At 52.2% G+C, this 17,742-nt stretch overlaps 5 protein-coding genes across 5 annotated transcripts; 2 read left to right on the top strand and 3 right to left on the bottom strand.

Annotated features, from left to right (window-relative positions):
* Positions 1 to 2,070: 2,070 nt before the first annotated feature.
* B0H65DRAFT_215892 (enolase C-terminal domain-like protein) lies at positions 2,071 to 3,808 on the top strand. Its single transcript, XM_062821989.1, has 2 exons — positions 2,071 to 2,468; positions 2,577 to 3,808. The coding sequence occupies exons 1-2, from the start codon at positions 2,307 to 2,309 to the stop codon at positions 3,768 to 3,770; spliced, it is 1,356 nt and encodes a 451-aa protein (XP_062680094.1). The 5' UTR covers positions 2,071 to 2,306; the 3' UTR covers positions 3,771 to 3,808.
* On the bottom strand, positions 3,720 to 4,380 carry B0H65DRAFT_215889 (cytidine deaminase-like protein). Its single transcript, XM_062821988.1, has one exon. The coding sequence runs from the start codon at positions 4,350 to 4,352 to the stop codon at positions 3,846 to 3,848; it is 507 nt and encodes a 168-aa protein (XP_062680093.1). The 5' UTR covers positions 4,353 to 4,380; the 3' UTR covers positions 3,720 to 3,845.
* Positions 4,381 to 4,642: 262 nt separating this feature from the next.
* Positions 4,643 to 5,817, top strand: B0H65DRAFT_549528 (uncharacterized protein; the record flags this gene model as incomplete). Its single annotated transcript, XM_062829667.1, has 2 exons — positions 4,643 to 4,835; positions 5,006 to 5,817. 2 exons carry the CDS (start codon positions 4,643 to 4,645, stop codon positions 5,815 to 5,817), a joined length of 1,005 nt encoding a protein of 334 aa, XP_062680092.1.
* Positions 5,818 to 7,085: 1,268 nt separating this feature from the next.
* On the bottom strand, positions 7,086 to 8,740 carry B0H65DRAFT_428422 (aspartic peptidase domain-containing protein; the record flags this gene model as incomplete). The annotated part of the gene is made up of 2 exons (XM_062824758.1): positions 7,086 to 8,185; positions 8,254 to 8,740. 2 exons carry the CDS (start codon positions 8,738 to 8,740, stop codon positions 7,086 to 7,088), a joined length of 1,587 nt encoding a protein of 528 aa, XP_062680091.1.
* A 3,020-nt stretch (positions 8,741 to 11,760) lies between these two features.
* B0H65DRAFT_429619 (kinase-like domain-containing protein) lies at positions 11,761 to 14,040 on the bottom strand (the record flags this gene model as incomplete). The annotated part of the gene is made up of 7 exons (XM_062824837.1): positions 11,761 to 12,523; positions 12,576 to 13,027; positions 13,125 to 13,280; positions 13,342 to 13,546; positions 13,600 to 13,711; positions 13,766 to 13,888; positions 13,998 to 14,040. 7 exons carry the CDS (start codon positions 14,038 to 14,040, stop codon positions 11,761 to 11,763), a joined length of 1,854 nt encoding a protein of 617 aa, XP_062680090.1.
* Between the last annotated feature and the right edge of the window lie 3,702 nt (positions 14,041 to 17,742).

The raw sequence follows: 17,742 nt of genomic DNA, 5'->3' as shown, positions 1-17,742 counted from the left end.
GGCAGTTCATATTGAATGTTTTCCACGAGGACTGGTTGTTGGGTAATATGACGTTGGAGTGTCCATCACTCGTTGATAGTGGATGGGGGACCCATGACGATTTCCCATCCAATGCCAAAACCGGATTTGGCTTCACTCACAGGGCTGGTAGAGCTGGAAAAGGGTGGTCAGGGTGCTTGTCCAGGGTGACCTGTCAGAATTAGCGAAAAGACCCTGAACTGACGCGTGTCTCTGGAAATTGAATCATTCAGCTTTTCTGGGCTTCCAGTCAAAAGTCTAGAATGAAAGAAGACGTTGATACTGGAACCCTAGAAGCGCCGATGACCTCCACTCCCGTGTCATCCAAGCTTTCTGACGCTTTTTAACATCCGGTCCTTGCGGTAGTTGATCGATTCCACCAAAGCCAGGATCCGTACACGTGTATCCCACTGATGCAGGGACAATCGAAAGGTTTTGAGAAAAGGGCAGGGAGCCGTCATCGTAACGGCCATCTCGAACGATGACACTGACGGTGGGAGGTTGGATGTTGACATTGCGATAAGAGCTCCGGTTTGCTCTGGCCAGCTCCATCATTTCAGCTGGGTCAAATCTCGCCGGTCCACAACATGGTGGTCGCTTGACCAGTAGCGTTGGAGAATATGAGAGCGTGTGTCTCTTGAGACAGCCATTGTCGTGTGACTGGAGCGGGTGATCATGGTTTCTCGGCTGGGAGAAGAGAAAGTCCAAGTTTGAGGTTGCGCGATTCAGCGAAGGCACTTGGCGGAGTGGGTCAGCGGGTAATTGTTAGTGCACTTCGCTATACCAACCCTAACCCCAATATACCTATGTTTTGTCGACGACAGTGAGGTCATGTTGCGATGTTTCCCCTAGACTCGTGAAATGCCGAGAAACATTGGTTGAGGAGTTGATATCTAATATTTTCCGACAGACAGAAACCGGTAGTCTTGTTGCTTTGAGTCACCGATATTGATGAGGCACTGGGGTCACTGTGCTACCCCCGACAATCCCTAGAAACAACAATCGCGAGACCGGAGGCTAGAACAATGGGACTCTGAACAGGTGACCCAACAAAAAGTTTCTAGAAATATTCTATGGAGATAAAGCAACGGTTAGTGAAGCGGCGAACATGTTTCAACAGATCGACCTGGGTTCTGACTCGTGGCTCAGTGCCACATGGAAATCATCGGAACAGCCCGACATCGCTCGACCGATGCTTTGGCAATTGTTGAAGGTTTGCCCTCTCCTACCAAGTATATGAGCATTGGTTTAGTCCACTTTCTTTCTAAGCTTCCCAGAGTTGTGTTTTTCTCTTGTCCAAAACAATAGTCCGAAGTCGACTGAACAGAAACATCACTTATTGGCCTTGTTCATGTTGGCGGCTGAGTCTTGTTTGGATGAGAAACAAACCAGCAAACTTGGTCTTCGCACAGACTCGAACACAGACATCGTACCTCATCCGCTTGGACTTGACGTGTCATGACCCTGAACGATCCGAACGCGGTTCACTGACCAGTGTTCAGATAGTCGCCAATTGCCTGGCACCGTACCTGAAAAGACTCTCCGGGATGACGATTTCCACGTGTATCTTATAAGTCTTGACTCGTTCTTTGAAGAGATAACTGGGAGTACCACACTCAAATTCTTGTGAACTTAGTCAAGACAAAGGACAACTGGAAGACGAAGAGATATCACCCACCAGAACCTAGTTGACCGGGGGAAATATTCCTTCCAACTCGAAGCCTGTGATTCCTTCATGTCTGGTGACTTTGCGAACCTTGATAGTACTCAGGCTGAAGGATGAAAGGTTGAAACTTGAAAGGTGATAGGAACGGTTCAATCCCATCAACCATCAATGACCCCCACTTGGAGAAGCTTTGTATTTATCCATCAATCAGAAGGCTCAGTTCATGAAGACGATCAAAAGTTGACCCTCAAAGTCTGTTAGCTCAGTACACGATATTGACTGTATATTATAGGCTGAAATAAGTCATCCACTAACAGATGTCCGCGAGGCTAACCCCACCATACCCCTCACAAGCGTGCCCTCTTCCCCAGTTTACCCCAGTTTACCCCAGTCCCCAACGGCTCAAGATGACCGACGATGGCAGCTCTGGGCCTCGCAAACGATGAGCCGAGACCGAGAAACCATTTCCCTTCAGTAGACTGAAATACAACTTGTTCCCAATTCTCTTCTCTTGCTCATTACCTGCCTACCTCTAGTGAACCTGACGAAAAGGAGCTCTCACACGTCTCTCAACACCATAGCAGCCCCCTCGTCGCCAGGAATAACATCACAAACAATCACAATGTCCGAACAAGAAATCACAATAACGGGCTGGACCACCCGCGATGTCCGCTTCCCCACCTCCCTCGACAAGACCGGCTCCGACGCCATGAACGCCGCCGGCGACTACTCGGCCGCTTACTGCATTCTCCAGACGGACTCCAAGTACACCGGGCATGGCATGGTTCGTCTTTTTTCTCCCGGTCTCCCCCTCCCAGCATGAAACCCAAACCAAACCAAACCAGAAAGCATCAAGGAAACTAACACCACCCCTCTCCCCCCAAAAAAACAGACCTTCACCATCGGCCGCGGCAACGACATCGTCTGCTCCGCCATCAACCACGTCGCCGACCGCATCCTTGGCCGCACCCTCTCCAGTCTCGTCGCCAACTGGGGCCAAACCTGGCGACACCTGGTCAACGACTCCCAACTCCGCTGGATCGGCCCGGAAAAGGGCGTGATCCACCTGGCCCTGGGCGCCGTCGTCAACGCCATCTGGGACCTGTGGGCCAAGGTCCTTGGAAAACCCGTGTGGCGGATTGTGGCGGAGATGAGTCCTTCGGAGTTTGTGCAGTGTATCGATTTTAGGTACATCACTGATGCGATCACGCCGCAGGAGGCGGTGCAGATGTTGAGGGCGATGGAACCTACGAAGACAAAGAGGATTAAGGAGGCGGAGGAGAACAGGGCTGTGCCGGCGTATACTACCAGCGCGGGGTGGTTGGGGTATGGGGAGGAGAAGATGAAGGCGTTGTTGAGGGAGACGATGGAGAAGGGGTATAGGCATTTTAAGCTCAAGGTTGGTGGCAGTGTGGAACAGGATAAGAGACGGTTGGGGATCGCGAGGGAGGTGATTGGGTATGATAAGGGGAATGTGTTGATGGTGGATGCCAACCAGGTTTGGTCGGTGCCGGAGGCTATTGAGTACATGAAGGAGCTGAAGGAGTTTAAGCCGTGGTTCATTGAGGAGCCGACTAGCCCGGATGATATCCTCGGCCACAAGGCGATTAGGGAGGCGCTGAAGGAGTATGGGATTGGAGTGGCTACGGGCGAGATGTGTCAGAACAGGGTGGTGTTCAAGCAGTTGTTGATGAGCGGGGCGATTGATGTATGCCAGATTGATGCTTGCCGGATGGGAGGTGTCAATGAGGTGTTGGCGGTGTTGTTGATTGCGAAGAAGTATGGCGTGCCGATTGTGCCGCATTCGGGCGGTGTCGGGTTGCCCGAGTATACGCAGCACTTGAGCACGATTGATTATGTGGTGGTCAGTGGGAAGAAGTCGGTGTTGGAGTATGTTGATCATCTTCATGAGCACTTCTTGTATCCGTCTGTTATCAAGGATGGGTACTATCAGACTCCCACGGAGCCTGGGTATTCCGTCGAGATGAAGGCGGACAGCATGGATCGGTTCGAATATCCTGGTGGTGAGAAGAGCTGGTGGAGGACTGAGGAGGCCAAGCCCATTCTTGAGGGACCAAAGTTCTAAGATGGTGTAGACAAAAGCCAGAAGTAGCGATAGATTTGATTTATATGCGTTGATATTTCGTCTTCTTGGTGTTGTTCACTCTTTGACGTGCCCAGCAGTGGCAACCTCCAAAATCTCTTTCTCCATCCCCTCGATATGCACCACCTCAATGCCCGCGTCCTTCAAAGACTTCCTTCCCGTGTTCTCCTGAACAAACGTCTCCGGCTCCAGTATTCCAACATAGACCGTCTTGATACACCCTGCCAGCCTCAGCACTCTTTCCACACATGGCAAGTTCCCGCTCAAACGCTGGGAGCACGGCTCGACAGTGGTGTAGAGTGCCAAGTTCGAGGGAAGGACGTCACTCAGCTTCTCCTCGGAGACACCATGTTGTTGTGCCAGCTTCATGAAACAACATTGCTCGGCATGAGTGTTGCCCTCCAGTTCCAAGGTGTACCCAGTCGCCAGGATGGTGTTGGAGGGTATATCCACGACGACTGCTCCAACGCGGTAGTTGGTAGGTTTTGGAGGCGACTTTTGGGCCAGAGAGAGGGCCAGGCGCATGTAGCCTTGGTGGTCTCCTGGTTGGATCGAAGAAGTCATCTTGAGTCTTGGTGCGGGTGATGGTGAGGGAGGGAGAGATGACAAGTCGACAGGTGGAATTGACCAACACCTTGAGCTCCCTCGCCGGCCCGTCACTTCTACAGACAGCTGTCAGTCTGCCACTCCTACGACAGATTCACGGACCCTTGTCACCTGATAAGATAAGCCGCGTCGTCGCGTCTCCCCAGACCATTGTTTAAATCACCAACTGATCAATCCATCGCATCGCATCGCCATAACTCACATTTGCGCGCATCCGTTGAACACTGTTGCGGTACTACTAATCCACAATGCCTCGGACTACCAAAAGAGCCGTGAAACCGCCTTCCGACTCTGGCGAAGATGACCACGACGAGCATGACCTCTCCGACGTCGAAGAACCCCCCACCATCGACCCTTACGAGGTCCTTGGACTTGAGCGCGATGCGACCGCCGATCAGATCAAGACTGCGTATCGGAAGGCTGCGTTAAAGAACCATCCTGGTATGACTTTTCCCTCCCTATTCTCCTGTTCCCAATTTCTATTTCCCTTTTCCCTACTTCTAGCCCTTTCTCTGCTCTTCGTCTTTATGGCTCTCCTTCCCCTCCTGCAATCCCTCCCTCCTTCTCGGTCTTCTTACCGTGTGCTTGACTAACCGAATGCCTGTGTCTAGACAAGGTCCCAGCCGAACAAAAGGACTCCGCCACCGCCAAATTCCAACAAATCGCCCTAGCCCACGCCATCCTCTCTTCCCCCACCCGCCGCCAACTCTACGACACCACGGGCTCAACGTCAGACACTCTCGCCCAAGATGACTTCAACTGGGCCGACTACTACAAATCCTGTTTTGCCGATTCCATCTCCGAAGCCACCATCGAGGCGTTCGCAAAGACTTACAAAAACTCCGACGAAGAGCGATCGGATGTTCTGGCCGCTTACACCGAATTCGAGGGCGATATGGACGGAGTATACGAGAGTGTGCTGTTATCTAATGTGTTGGAAGACGATGAGCGGTTTAGGACATGGATTGATGAAGCTATTGAGAAGGGGGAGGTGGAGGCTTATCCGAATTATACCAAGGAGACGAAGAAGAAGCGGGCGGCGAGGGTGAAGGCTGCGAGGGGGGAGGCGAAGGAGGCGGAAGAACTTGCTAAGGAGTTGGGGGTTTATGACAAGTTGATGGGTTCCGGTAATGGTGACAGCAGTAAAGGTGGGAAGGCTAAGGGCAAGGGAGGAAAAGGAAAGAAGGATGACGGCGAAGGTGCCCTGGCCGCGTTGATCTTGGCGAGACAGCAGAGTAGGGGGGATATGTTTGATAAATTGGCGGAAAAGTATGGAGCTAAGCCGAAGGGGAAGGGAGGCAAAAGGAAGGCGGAGGAGCCACCGGAACTTGACGAGGAGGAGTTTCAAAGGATACAAGCTGGGTTGGGGAGGGGCGGTTCGTCAAGTGGTGGGGCGAAGAAGGCAAAGAAAAGAAAGGCGTAAGCAAGTGCATGATTGCTCGAGTCTGATTCTAGATGGGCGGAAAGGGTCGCGGGGTTTGGAGTTATGGTGCTTTCAGTGATTTTGCTGTCTTACACATGTATGGTGTTCTGGTTTGTGGTTATGGATGTTTCAAGGATACCAATCAAGCGGGCGACATTTCCATCATTTCAACCTCAGCATCCCAATTATCAAGGCGACAGCAGGTGACGCTGACAAGTACTGGTTGTTGTTCATGTATTGGCATATGTTGAGATATGTCTTTACCACATTCTCTTCATACCCAGGATTCTTTTTGCCGAATGCCCAGTTTGCTGGGAACACATCCTTTTCCATGTCTTGTTATTCGTGATCATCATCTAGAGGTAACTCAACATTCAACATCAGAACTTCCCAAAACCCCCGACCCCTCCAACTCTTGCCTCTCCCACGTCCTCCTTTTCGTATCTTCATCAACAACCCTCACCGTCCCCACCGCATCTAATTCCACCCTCGGAGAGGCGCAGTCGCTGGTCGCGTCGCTGCTTTCTTTTCCTTCCGAGATACCAGAACCCCAATACTGCTGCTAAGAGAACTAGTATTGGAATGAGCATACCCAGCAGGACAGTTCGTCCCATTCGTTGGTGACAAGCCAGAGTTCGACTTTGATTTGGTGGTGATCTGGTCTGGCGTTTGACTTGACTCTGACTCCGGCGGTGAAGTCAGAATGGGCGTTGAGGTCGTGGAGGGAGATGTCGTTCTCATCGCATTATGCCCACCCAGTTGCTGTCTCACTTTCGGTGCTTTTTTTTTTATCTGTGTCCGTCACGGTAATCCGGTGGTCACTTTCCCGCCAAACCGGTTGCACACATGGGCGCGACGATTCGAGTTGGCTCAGGTGGGTATGTCAATCCCAGATTGAAGCCGCTGATGATGCCTGAATATTAGTCCTGTGTTGATGTTGGTGGTGATGGGAAAGTCGAAGCTGCGTGGGAGAAAGAGGGGAAATTTGAGAAGACTTTGACTTGACAAGTTCCACCTTCCCTCTCAAACCACATCTCTTCACTCCCCACCTTCCAATAGTGAAGAAGTCCGGTTATGTTTGATTCTCATTACTGCTCAATGACAAGGGAGTGTATCATCGACATATATCCAAAGAAATCCGCCCTGTGTTATTGACCGACGGGGTATAGCGGTATATCCCAACGCCAACATGATTAGTTCCAATACTCAATACCCATAACCATTCAATATGTCATAACATCATCATGTACACCGCGCCATCATGCCCATTATAGCAGCCAAACAACCAGCATATTTAACCCAGCCAACACCGCCGCAGCGATAACCCCAACATCCAGCCCACTCGCCGCACTATCATCCTTCCCATTTCCATTTCCACCCCCCGAACCTCCACCTCCACCACCACCACCACCCGTCCCCGTCGGCAATCCAATCCCGCCCGTACTAACCCTCGTCCCCGCCGGTCCCGGTCCAAACTCCGAGTTGGTCACGGCCGGCCCACTCCCGGCCGCCGTCCTCGTCGGCGCCCTCGTAGCCGTAACATCCAACCCTCCACCGCCCGCCGTCTTCGTCGGTCCACTATCCTTACACTTCCCCGCCGAACTCGGCACCGCATCCTCCCCGCTCCCAATCTCCACAATCTGCTCTCCGCAATTCGCCGCCTGAGCCAGATGCAAGTTCCTATTATCCTGATCATAAACCACGTACGCCGCGCGCAGGAACGAATCACCAAACACCGGCTCGTCCTCGGTCGGCAAGACACCAACGACACACACATTTTTCTGCACCTCCCAGATGAAATCCGCATACGGCACACGGATTTTTTTAGACCCAAAAATGAAATCGACTGATCCTGCTTCTTGACTAGCCGCCGAGCAATCGACTATGTAAAACCCTGACTCGGGATCGTACTGGCTCCCGGGGAAAGAGTCCCCAATCGCCTGGAAGATGGTCGACGGAAGGCGGGACAGAGTGCCACCGCTGTCCAAAAAGACGGGGACGGCGATTTCCTCGGACTCTTCTACCTGGCCGTTTGGGTAAGTCATGCCTACCCCCGACAGGACGATCCAGTACCGGTCAGCGCCGGAGGGGGTATCGGAGGGGTCAAGCATGGGGAGTTTTTCGAGGCTGCCAGAGAATTTGCCGAGGTCGACGCCGCCGAAGATGACGGCCCCGCTGGGGTTGTCGATGCTACGCAGGTCCAGGGAGAAGGCGCGCGAGGAGATGATGCCTTGGGAGGCCATGGAGTCGAGGAGGTAAGGGTAGGGGGAGACGCCCGGGTTGACGGAGGGAGAGAGGCCGAGGATTCCGAGGGGGATGTCGGTTGATTCGAAGCCTACGCCGAGGATTTGGGATTTGACTTTCGCGGCTGGGGGGTTTGTCAGTCTACGCTAGGTACGGTGGAAGAGGAAAGAGAAGGAAGGGATGAGGACTCACAACCGATAGTAACATCATCAGTCACATACTCAATCGTCACATTCCCCTTGCCATAACTCAAGATATCCGCCGCCCCCGTATCCTTGATCGTCTTGCTCTTGGTGTAATCAAACTGCGGGAAACTATTGCAGTACTTCGCCTGTCCTGAGGTCTCACACTGCGGGTTCACCCACAGATCCGGCGACCCGGTGTCCAAGATAAGCGTCACAGTCTGGGGAGGCGTCCCGATCTCGATGTCGATGGTATAAGTCGTTCCGAGGTTCTGGTTGTGCAATCCTTCATCTTCCTGTCTCCGTCGAAGCTTGGGAGCGCCGTGAGCAGCGTGGACGGAGGCGCGGATGAAGCCATCGCCGCTGCGGGTTATGAGTGAAGGACTTGAACGGCGTCCGGCTGGTGAGACTGGGACTTTGATGGGTGGTTTTGCTGATGCCAAGACTCCTGCTGCTGGTGACAGTAGGGCTAGGGAGAGGGTGGTGAGAGGTAGCATGGTGATCATGGTGGAGGAGAGGTCGCCCGGGAGTTGTATGAGACCGGAGACAACCAGCATCAGACTCGCTAACGTAGATGAGACGAAGAGAGGAGCCATGGGAGCTTTATGTATACGACTCATACCTACCCAAACCTAATCCAAACCCAGAAACATCCATGCTTACGCTACTACCGAGCCAGCTCCAGCCCCAGCTTCTGCAAGCTGTATACCCTTTTCGTACCACCGAGAAACTTTGCTTTGTTGATAGGCCCAGGCAGGCTGACAGCGTGGGATTTTGCCTGGCACCTGGTCCAGTTAGACCAGTCTTGTCCCAGCCTTGTCCGGATGGGGATCCAGGAGGCGATATTCCAAGACTCGATGGCGCATCATGGCACCCAATAAGCTTTATCGATGGCCGACCGGAGGGTGTCAATGACAGGGGTATAGAGAGCATCAACATTGGAGACAGTATCAGGGTCGTACTGTAGTGTAAATTTGTTGATCGTGGGCGGATGCCCGGCAGGGGCTCAGCCTCTTCTCTTGTCTCTTCTTCTTTTTCCTGTCTTTTGGCTGCTCTGGTAGAAGTTCCTCGAGCTATCAGCCTCTGTGGCGCCGAGACGGACGCATGGTGTCGGCTTTTTGGGTAGGAGTCGTTATTGGCTCGTTTATTTTTGAAGGGGTTGTGGTTGTTAAGCAGAAGGAGGAAAGACAAGGTTGGGTTGGCGAGGGGAGAGTGAGGTGGGATTGGCTTTGTTCAGCTGGTGCGACGTGAAGAAACGAGGAGGAGGTTAAAGATGTGATAAGTGAAGATTGACTTTCAGCCGTTCAGGAAGTGAAATCTTTCTGAAGAGTCCTAAACCTCAAGTCGTCACATCGTTTCTTCCTCACTCTGAGCTCTGTCTCTTCACCTCATTATCGAGAGGTTACCTTAACATCCCAAGAGCCCCATTGTCCCGTCTCCCTTCTCACAACCGACCTCCTTCTTTCCTCTCAACACCTCCTCACAACTCCTCTCGCTGAAGATGTATGGTTCACGTTTCGTCAATGTCCATCGTAAAAGCCACGCTTGGCATTGATCCCCACCCCTTGAACGCCATCCAATGTCACCCAATCTCACTCTACCTCCGCACGCTAGAAGGCCGCTAGCGGTTTCTTACTACAGCGTGTCAGTCCCTATTTCCAGGGCTTTTTGTTCCGTCGGGTGTTCTCCGCATTTGAGTTGAAGATTTTTGTGTCGATGATGACGGTGATGACTTCAAGATTGCAGTTTTGGATGAACCAGCGGGCATTTGTTTTCCAAGATCTGTCTGTGATGGAGAAATGTTTGTTGAGCTGAGCTGGCAAGAACAACAATGCCTCGAGAATTGTGAATATCACCGTACCGCTGTCAGCCTAACCATCGGAGCAGCCTCCGCGCTTGAGTCTTCAGAGCCTCCTCGGTGACAGTGACTGACGGTGACAGTGATCACCTGCAAACCGTCGGAACCTTAGCCATGAAAAATCCGCCATCGCAACTTCAGCCCCATGGAGCCTAACACGTGTGCCAGTGCCTGAATTGTCGGGGCTGGTCTTCATCTTTTGCGGGTGCTTATTGGCTTCATCCAACGGCGGCGAACCTGGCGAACCTGACTGCTGGTGTTACACAATCCCACCGCAAAAGGAAGCCACCGAAGCCATTGACCTCCAAAAAAATCCAATATTGGAGTCTGGCCCACTTGCGCTTTTGGGATAGCTTTGCGGTCTCCTCTCATTCGTCAGCTTAACTTGCATCGTTTCTGACACTCCTTCGGGGTCAGGCATCGCATCCGGGCTAGTATCAGTGGCCGATAAAGATAAGACTTTGACTCAGAGCAGCCCAGCCTGGCAGCCCGTTGAAGATTACGAGATGAAAGCCCTGGGCCAGAAAAGAAAGACGTTTAGAGGTACGTTGCTTTGAGCGGCGATGAAGTGTTGGAGCCGGATGTGGTGCTTGATGTTGATGTTGATGGAATCGCGGACGGTTCGTCCCAACCCAAGTCAAGGCGAGGTTGGTCGGGTCAGTCAGTGTCAAGTCCGGACCGACCTGCGTCGTCATAGCGAGCTAGGATAATTAACCTATACGTTATGCATGCCAAAGCACGAGCCACTTCCTCAATCTTGGCCCCTTTTCGTTCAGCTCAACAACATGACATCTCAGGCTTCTTTCATGACACTCCCATGATTTAGATCTATGTCAGACGGTGACATATTTTGTAGTACCTTCTATAGTAACCGACCATTGCTGTTGAAGCGCTACGAAGGTGAAGAGCCTAACTTGGTAAGGTTGAAAATATGATGCGACCAACGACACCTCACGGGTACCATACCCAGCTGCCCAGATGACACGTGGCTGGCTAGCTGACATGTGTCAAGACGGATCGATCGCAGGATGTGAAGATGCAGAATGCCGACGGTGAGTAAGAACTGCCCTCACAGGATATCTGATGATACAGCTAGGTCTTTCATGATAGCGTATTGAGCGACTCGTGAAGGACTGGCGAGACAAACACATGCTGACGTAATAATATTATTCTTTATCTGGGTATCGAAAAGATCTTGCAAACCAAGACAACGCAAAAAAAAAAAAGAAAAAAAAAAAAAAAAAGGAACGGATAAATAACCAAGATATGTAAGCCAGTTACCATAACATAATCCTCGACACAGCAAAAACCGAGCAGCTCGAAACAAAGTTCCAATATCTTTGGATTTGATTATACTTTGTTCAAAACATTTGACGGCTTCCTCTGATGCCTCATTCCTAAGCCCCCAACCCCACCTCCGTTTGCGCCCGTGAACTTCCCAATGAGCAAACTCCCTTCAACATGACGCTGATGGATGATGATATGTATGACATAGATGTGGAAAGATGATGATGCACCCGATGATACTCCTGATATATCCTCCTCCTCCTCTTCTTCTTGTTGGACGAGCTCCCTTTATGTTCGTTATATATCGCCGTAATATCTTCCTCCTCATCCTTTTAATCACCCTCCTCAAATCCCTTTTCTCCCTCCCCTCATTTAACCAATAACAACCCTAGCCCCCTCCTTGCCCAAAACTCCCCTCTCCTTCGGCTTCGGGCTGCTCCCCCTCCCCTTCTTCCCTCTAAACAATCCAAAAATCCCTCCACCTCCGCTTTCTTTCCCACCACTGGCCCCCTCACCATGTGCGGCTGCCGCATCCACCGGCAGTGTGGCATCCTGCCTCGCCAAGTCGCTCCAGCTACCCCCTCCATCCAGCGTAACTTGCACACCCCCCGTCGGACTTCCTACCATCAACGATGATCCGTGTGCTCGGCCCTGACGAGCGGGGGTGGTGTATGCTTGAGGATAAGGAGGCAATGGCGGGGGACGGCCGGGCGGGACGCCGCCGCTGCGGCCTGGGCGGTGCGAACTGGTAGGTCGGGGGCCGACGGCGGCCCGTTGCGAGTCGTAGGCGTTGTAGGCGTGGGAATGTGAATGGGCGCTTTGCATCGAGTTGCTCCGTTCTGGGGCCTTCGGAATCGAGTTGCTTCGCTCTGGGGCATTTCGGTCGTGAGCGACTTGTCCGCTGGGGGCATTGGGGGGTTGGAAGGAGGAGCGGCTGCCGTTGGGGTGGTGGGTTTGGACCGCTTGCGAGTGCGAGTGCGCGTGCGAGGTCATCTGTGTCGCTTGCGAGTTTGAGTGCGCGTGCGAGGTCATCTGTGTCGCTTCGTCTGTTGTTAGGGCTTGTGCCGGGCGCGCGTTTTCGTCTGTCACGGGGGTAGGCTGGCCGTTGGGTGTCTCGGCTTGTGACTCGGTGATTCTGGGATTTGTTAGCATCAAAGCCGCAACGTGGCACGAAGCGGGAGGCTTACTTCTTGTAGGCAGCTAATGTGTAATCGAAGGGACGGAAGTCGGTCTCAATCATCTGATAGAGCTCCTCTTCGCGAACCTCTTTGTCTGTGGCGTCATCCTTTAGCTTCTCGCGCGGCTTCTGCCTCCTTGCCCGGGCTTCTAGTGGTGCTTCTTCCAGAAGAAGCTCCTCCAAGTCGTATGTAGCGTCGAAGTTCGTCTTCTCCGATGACGGAATAAACACTGGCTCTATTTGCTTCTTCTCCAGTGCGTCAAAGTCGATGACAGAGAAGAAGTCATGGTAAATGAAGCTCTCCCAGGTGTGACCCATACGCTTGTCCGGGTTGTGCTCCAAAGCGTCCTTTATGGCGTACATACAGTCTAGCTGGACTGGAGGCTGTGTGACGGGGAATTTGGGGTTGGCGGCTTGGATAGTCTGGCTGAGTGATGATTCGGAGTTGCCCTCGAATGGCCTCTGTTTGTACAGTCAGTCAGCATGGCTTTTCTTGTCAAGTGAGATGGCGTAGCAAGACATTGTAGTCTGCCCAACCCTAGACTCTGACGGTACGTACCTTGTTATAAATGCACTCGTAGAACAAAACACCCAACGACCACCAATCAGCACGGACATCGTAGCCCTTGCCAGCATAGACTTCTGGCGCAAGGTATGCCAAGGTACCGGACTTGCTCGTTAATTTTCTTCCCGGCACAATGTCCGAAGCAACATTCTGATAGCGTATATAATTAGCCTGATTACACAAGAATATGGGTCCAGGGTCTGGAACTTACAAAGTCAGTTAAATGGACATGTCCATCAGCATCGAGAAGCACGTTGTCGGGCTTGATGTCTCTGTGGATGATGTTTTGCCCGTGGACGTAGCGCAAGGCACAGCCAAGCTCTGCGATCCAAAACCTTACCGCCGCTTCGGTAAACGTCTTTCTCGAGATGTGGAAACGTAGATCACCGCCGCTCATGAGGTCAACAACCAGGTACCTGGTCCGTCGTCAGTTGTTTTTCCGCCAATGTCGAGCTCGGTTGTAACGTACATATACTCGATATCCTGGAAGCTGTATCGCAAGTTGCAAATAAAAGGGTGGTTGACATGTTCGAGCATTCGCCGCTCTCGGATGATATTTCTAACACTCTCGGAACGTACAACTAGGGAGAGTGAGCCATTGCGCCATCAAGTCCTCGAAGTCGAACAGAGCCTACCTTCATCTTTTCTAATGTATTTCAGGGCGAATGATAGACCGGTATCTTTTCGCTCGACAATGCGCACCTTGCCGAAGGCACCTCGACCGACTACCCGCAGAAGACGGAAGTGATTCAGGTTCACTACGACACATGTCCAGTCAGCATCATCGCAACTTGAGATCAAAGACAGGCACGTGAAACTGGAGCCTGGAACTGGTCATCACAGCAAAAAAGGAGGGTTTCGCCTTACCTTCGCCGTCAAGATCGACGGGCTTTCCCTGGCTGTTTCCCATCCCGCCCTGCCGACAGCTTCTAGATGCGATGACAAAAGCGGCTGAATACCTTCTTTTCAAAGTATATATAAAATCGAACAAAAAATTAGGCGATGCAGTCCATGCCGGGGACAGCTGAAAGGGCTGCTGGTAGCTGGAAAGTGTTGCGTGTGTCCGCTCGCTGGTGGTGCTTGGTGGGTCTGTCACAAGTCGCGAAGTGGGAACCCAAGGTTAATGATTATTCGGGTTTCAGGTCTTGGCACCACACAGTAGTCGAGTTCAGCAGCGAAGAACTTTTTGGGACGGCGGACGGCCCGAGTTCGGTCTCTTTGTTCTTTCGATTCGAAGCGGGCGATATCCCGTCTTTCCGTTCCTGAAGGCGCAATCCGTGTGTGTGGAGCGTGCTGGCTGAGCTCCTCTTTCTGCTTGTTTACGTCACGGTACGGACTGGCCGCAGCGAATCGCGAGGTCGACTCGAAGGTCGAGGAAGATGGTTGTTCGAGACCACCACGTGTCTGTCTGTCTGTCTGTCTGTCTGGGGCGGCGGTTGATCTTGGGCGCTTCGTGAACACAAGCCTGGACCCTGGATCTTGGGGCCTATCGTATGCGACTAACGATGTTATTCGGTATCGATGGGCGAAAGCGGTGAGGAGCGATTGGCGAGTGAGGATGTGAGGCTTGCGAAACTCGATTGAAACTGGTGGACGGCAGTTGGTGGTGTGGTGGTCGTCGTCGATTCGCCTCGAATTGCGTGAACGTGAAAGATGAAAAGGACAGAGCTGGTACTGCGAGGACACAAGGACTTGGAAGCGGAGACGAGCGGAAGAAGCTCCAGGCTCAACCAGGTCTTGGAACGGGTCTCTTTGGGAACGGGGGGGTATGCCGAGATGAAGGGCAGCGATAGTCTATCTTTCGTTTAGTGGAGGGATCGAGCTTTCTCTTTTTAGTGCCGCAATGGGGGGGACCCCGTTGTCGATTGCGAGAGCTGGGTTGGGGTGACTGCAGTGGTCGAGATTATGTTTGCTTTTGGTGTGCCTTGTGTGTGTAGCAGGGTGATGGTGGTTGTGAGCAAAAGGCTTTGTTCATAGGAAGGAAAACTGAAGAGGCGGGGACAAGACGGACGGGCAACGGACGGAAAGAACGAAGAGAAAACTGACAAGACACAACGGAAGGTGGTCCGTGGTGGTGGTGGTGTCCTGCTGTGATGGTGGAGGCGAACCTAACAGCTAAAATGATCAGTGACCAGTGGTGGCCCGCTGAAAAGGCAGGCTCCGTGGGTACCCTGACATGCGCCAGATTAGTGGCCATGCGCCCACCACTCTTCCAGCTGGAGGGCCATGTTTTCACGCCCCATCCCGGCCGGACGGGCAAACGGTACGGATAGGAGATCCACTCCCGAGATAAACACCATTCAGCGCCCGCCAACCGTTGATGGTCTTTGATATCGTGTCTTGTCTCTCTTCCGAGGCCTGAGATGGGTGATTGTGATTGGTTTAAAGTGTCTTGTGGTGTTTTGAAGAGAATGGAGTTGACATGTCAATCCCCCCTTTTGCTCTTTCTGTTAGAGAGAGATACGGATCCACCGACTGCAGGTTTCCATCTCACTGCTCCTTCCTTTGTGGACGCTTGTCCGCTGTCATCTGAAAGTGAAAGACAGAAGAAGTGAAATGGGATGGCAGTTTCAGCCGATTCTCGGACCGTCCTTGATGGCAAAAGAGAGACCTCGATACTGCATATCGCCCAGTGCTTAGAGCCTGAAGAGACTTTGAAGTGTGAAGCTATTTTCCCAACATTCCAAAGACTCTTCACGGGACTTGGAACCGGCCCCTGCGTCCTGCGTGAGACCATGTCAGGTCCATGTCAGGCAGTATGAATGTGATAGACCGCCGACAGAGCGTGGCCATCGCGTGGGAGAAGAGTCTGGGCATCGCCTGGCTCACCACCTGGCTCACCACCTGGCGTCCTGGCGAGCTCGTGGACAGTGGACCGTTTCGAGTTTAGTGGACGGAGTCGTTAATGCCCTGCCCGGTTTAGCGCTCTCGCCAACTTATTTTGTAGGCGAGCGCCAAGCAACCTTTCAATTTCCCTTGCGCCTGCAAATCCACTCGACCATGAAGCTGACAAGAGAGCTGAACCCTCAAAATATCATCCCCGTTGGAAATCCCAAGTTCCACGTTAGCCGGGCATGTCCGAAGCCGGTCGGTGGTAGTATCGTGCTGCTCGGTTCCGACATGATGGAAAGTTGAAGCGCGGTGGCGTCTAACCACAAGTCTAACCATATTATCGGTAACTCCAGTTCGTGGATATTTGGCTGGACCCTGGATTCACTTCTCTTTTCTTCCCGCAAACATGTTCGTTTTCCCGTTTTTTCCAGCCTCAACCTGGAAGACAAGATGGAACGTCCAAGAGAAACGAAATCGTCCAGAACACTGCGCGTACCAGCAACATCCCCGCATGGATACCGAAATAGACGAAACATTTCACAGAAACGAGAAAAAAGAGACGAGTCATCTTTTCGACGGTTCACGACGTTATGCGTTTGACGTGCGTTCAGAAGGACAAATGCATCTCTATAGTCTCGTCGGAGACGAACATTGATCCTTCTGCTCTGAAACGGACCACGGGGGTTGTCATCGACATCAGACGCAGATCAGATTCGATCATCACAACGTCTCGTCATTTTACACCATGCTGATGAGCCATGCTTCACCGCAACAAAGAACCCGGGTAGGTATCCCCTGAAATACGAAAATCCCAGTTGATCACAAAAAGTCAACAAAGAAAAAAAAAAGTCTGTCCAAAAATATCTTCTTTCCGCCCTTTCCGCGATATCGAATCAATTCTGGCAGCGTTTTCCCTGGTTACTGGTTCCAGGTTCCCAGTTATCGACACGAGGCAGAAACGAGGCGGATAGGAATATCCTTGCCTTACCACGTGCGAACTACGGCACGAGAAATACATATATATGCACGAGTTATCACTGTTTCTTTGAAAGGCGGGATGGTTTAATCTATTGGAGCGTGGCAAGTGCAGATGTGTGTAACCACAACCACCAACACCACCCACGGGGTTGGTGTTACCTACGTACAGACCGTGATACCATGATGGCGGATTCCCCCTCAGGGAGGCAGAAATGCTGACTCCAGATTACCATCGTGCTGGGCTCTCTCTGTTTGACAACAAGTGCCTACAAGTTGCTGACGATGATGATATCAGGCAAACAAGAGCCAGCTCACAAGAGCCAGCTCAAACATTGACGGGACTCTTTTCATCTGAAACGACTATTTGACAACATCATCATCACCATCACGGCCTGCCCGAACTATTCTCGCCTACATACATGTAAGCATATGACAAGAATGTAGTGCCACACGTCCACAGTTTCAACTTCCAGTCCCCCCATCCTTCAACGGCAGGGACCCGTTCTCGTGCTCGTGCTTCAACGGGTGGCTGCAACATTGAAGGATTGGCGTACGATTATGAGACATTGACTGCTCACATTTCTTTCGCATTGCCGTCGACCAAACGTAACATCTGTGGTGCGCCTATCCGTCCCACGTCCCACGTCCCCAAAGCGTAACACTCCTCCGTCCGTTCAATCGCCTTTTACCAACCATCACTTACCACTTCGCCGAGGTTCATGTCGTTCAACCGGTTGTTCAGGTCGGTCAGCAATGATATTTCTTGCGCGATAGGAGCGCGGCGCGGCGGTATCAATGCACT

The sequence above is a fragment of the Neurospora tetraspora genome (genome assembly GCF_033439725.1).
Source record: "Neurospora tetraspora strain CBS 560.94 chromosome Unknown B0H65scaffold_5, whole genome shotgun sequence".
NCBI lineage: Eukaryota > Fungi > Ascomycota > Sordariomycetes > Sordariales > Sordariaceae > Neurospora > Neurospora tetraspora.
This window is presented reverse-complemented; position numbering and strand designations above follow the sequence as displayed.

Bases quoted from the DNA above. Each gene is read 5' to 3' on its own strand.
- B0H65DRAFT_215889 (XM_062821988.1), bottom strand. From the start codon at position 4,352: ATGACTTCTTCGATCCAACCAGGAGACCACCAAGGCTACATGCGCCTG.
- B0H65DRAFT_215892 (XM_062821989.1), top strand. From the start codon at position 2,307: ATGTCCGAACAAGAAATCACAATAACGGGCTGGACCACCCGCGATGTC. The intron at 2,469-2,576 runs GTTCGTCTTTTT...CCAAAAAAACAG, and splicing joins AGTACACCGGGCATGGCATG to ACCTTCACCATCGGCCGCGG.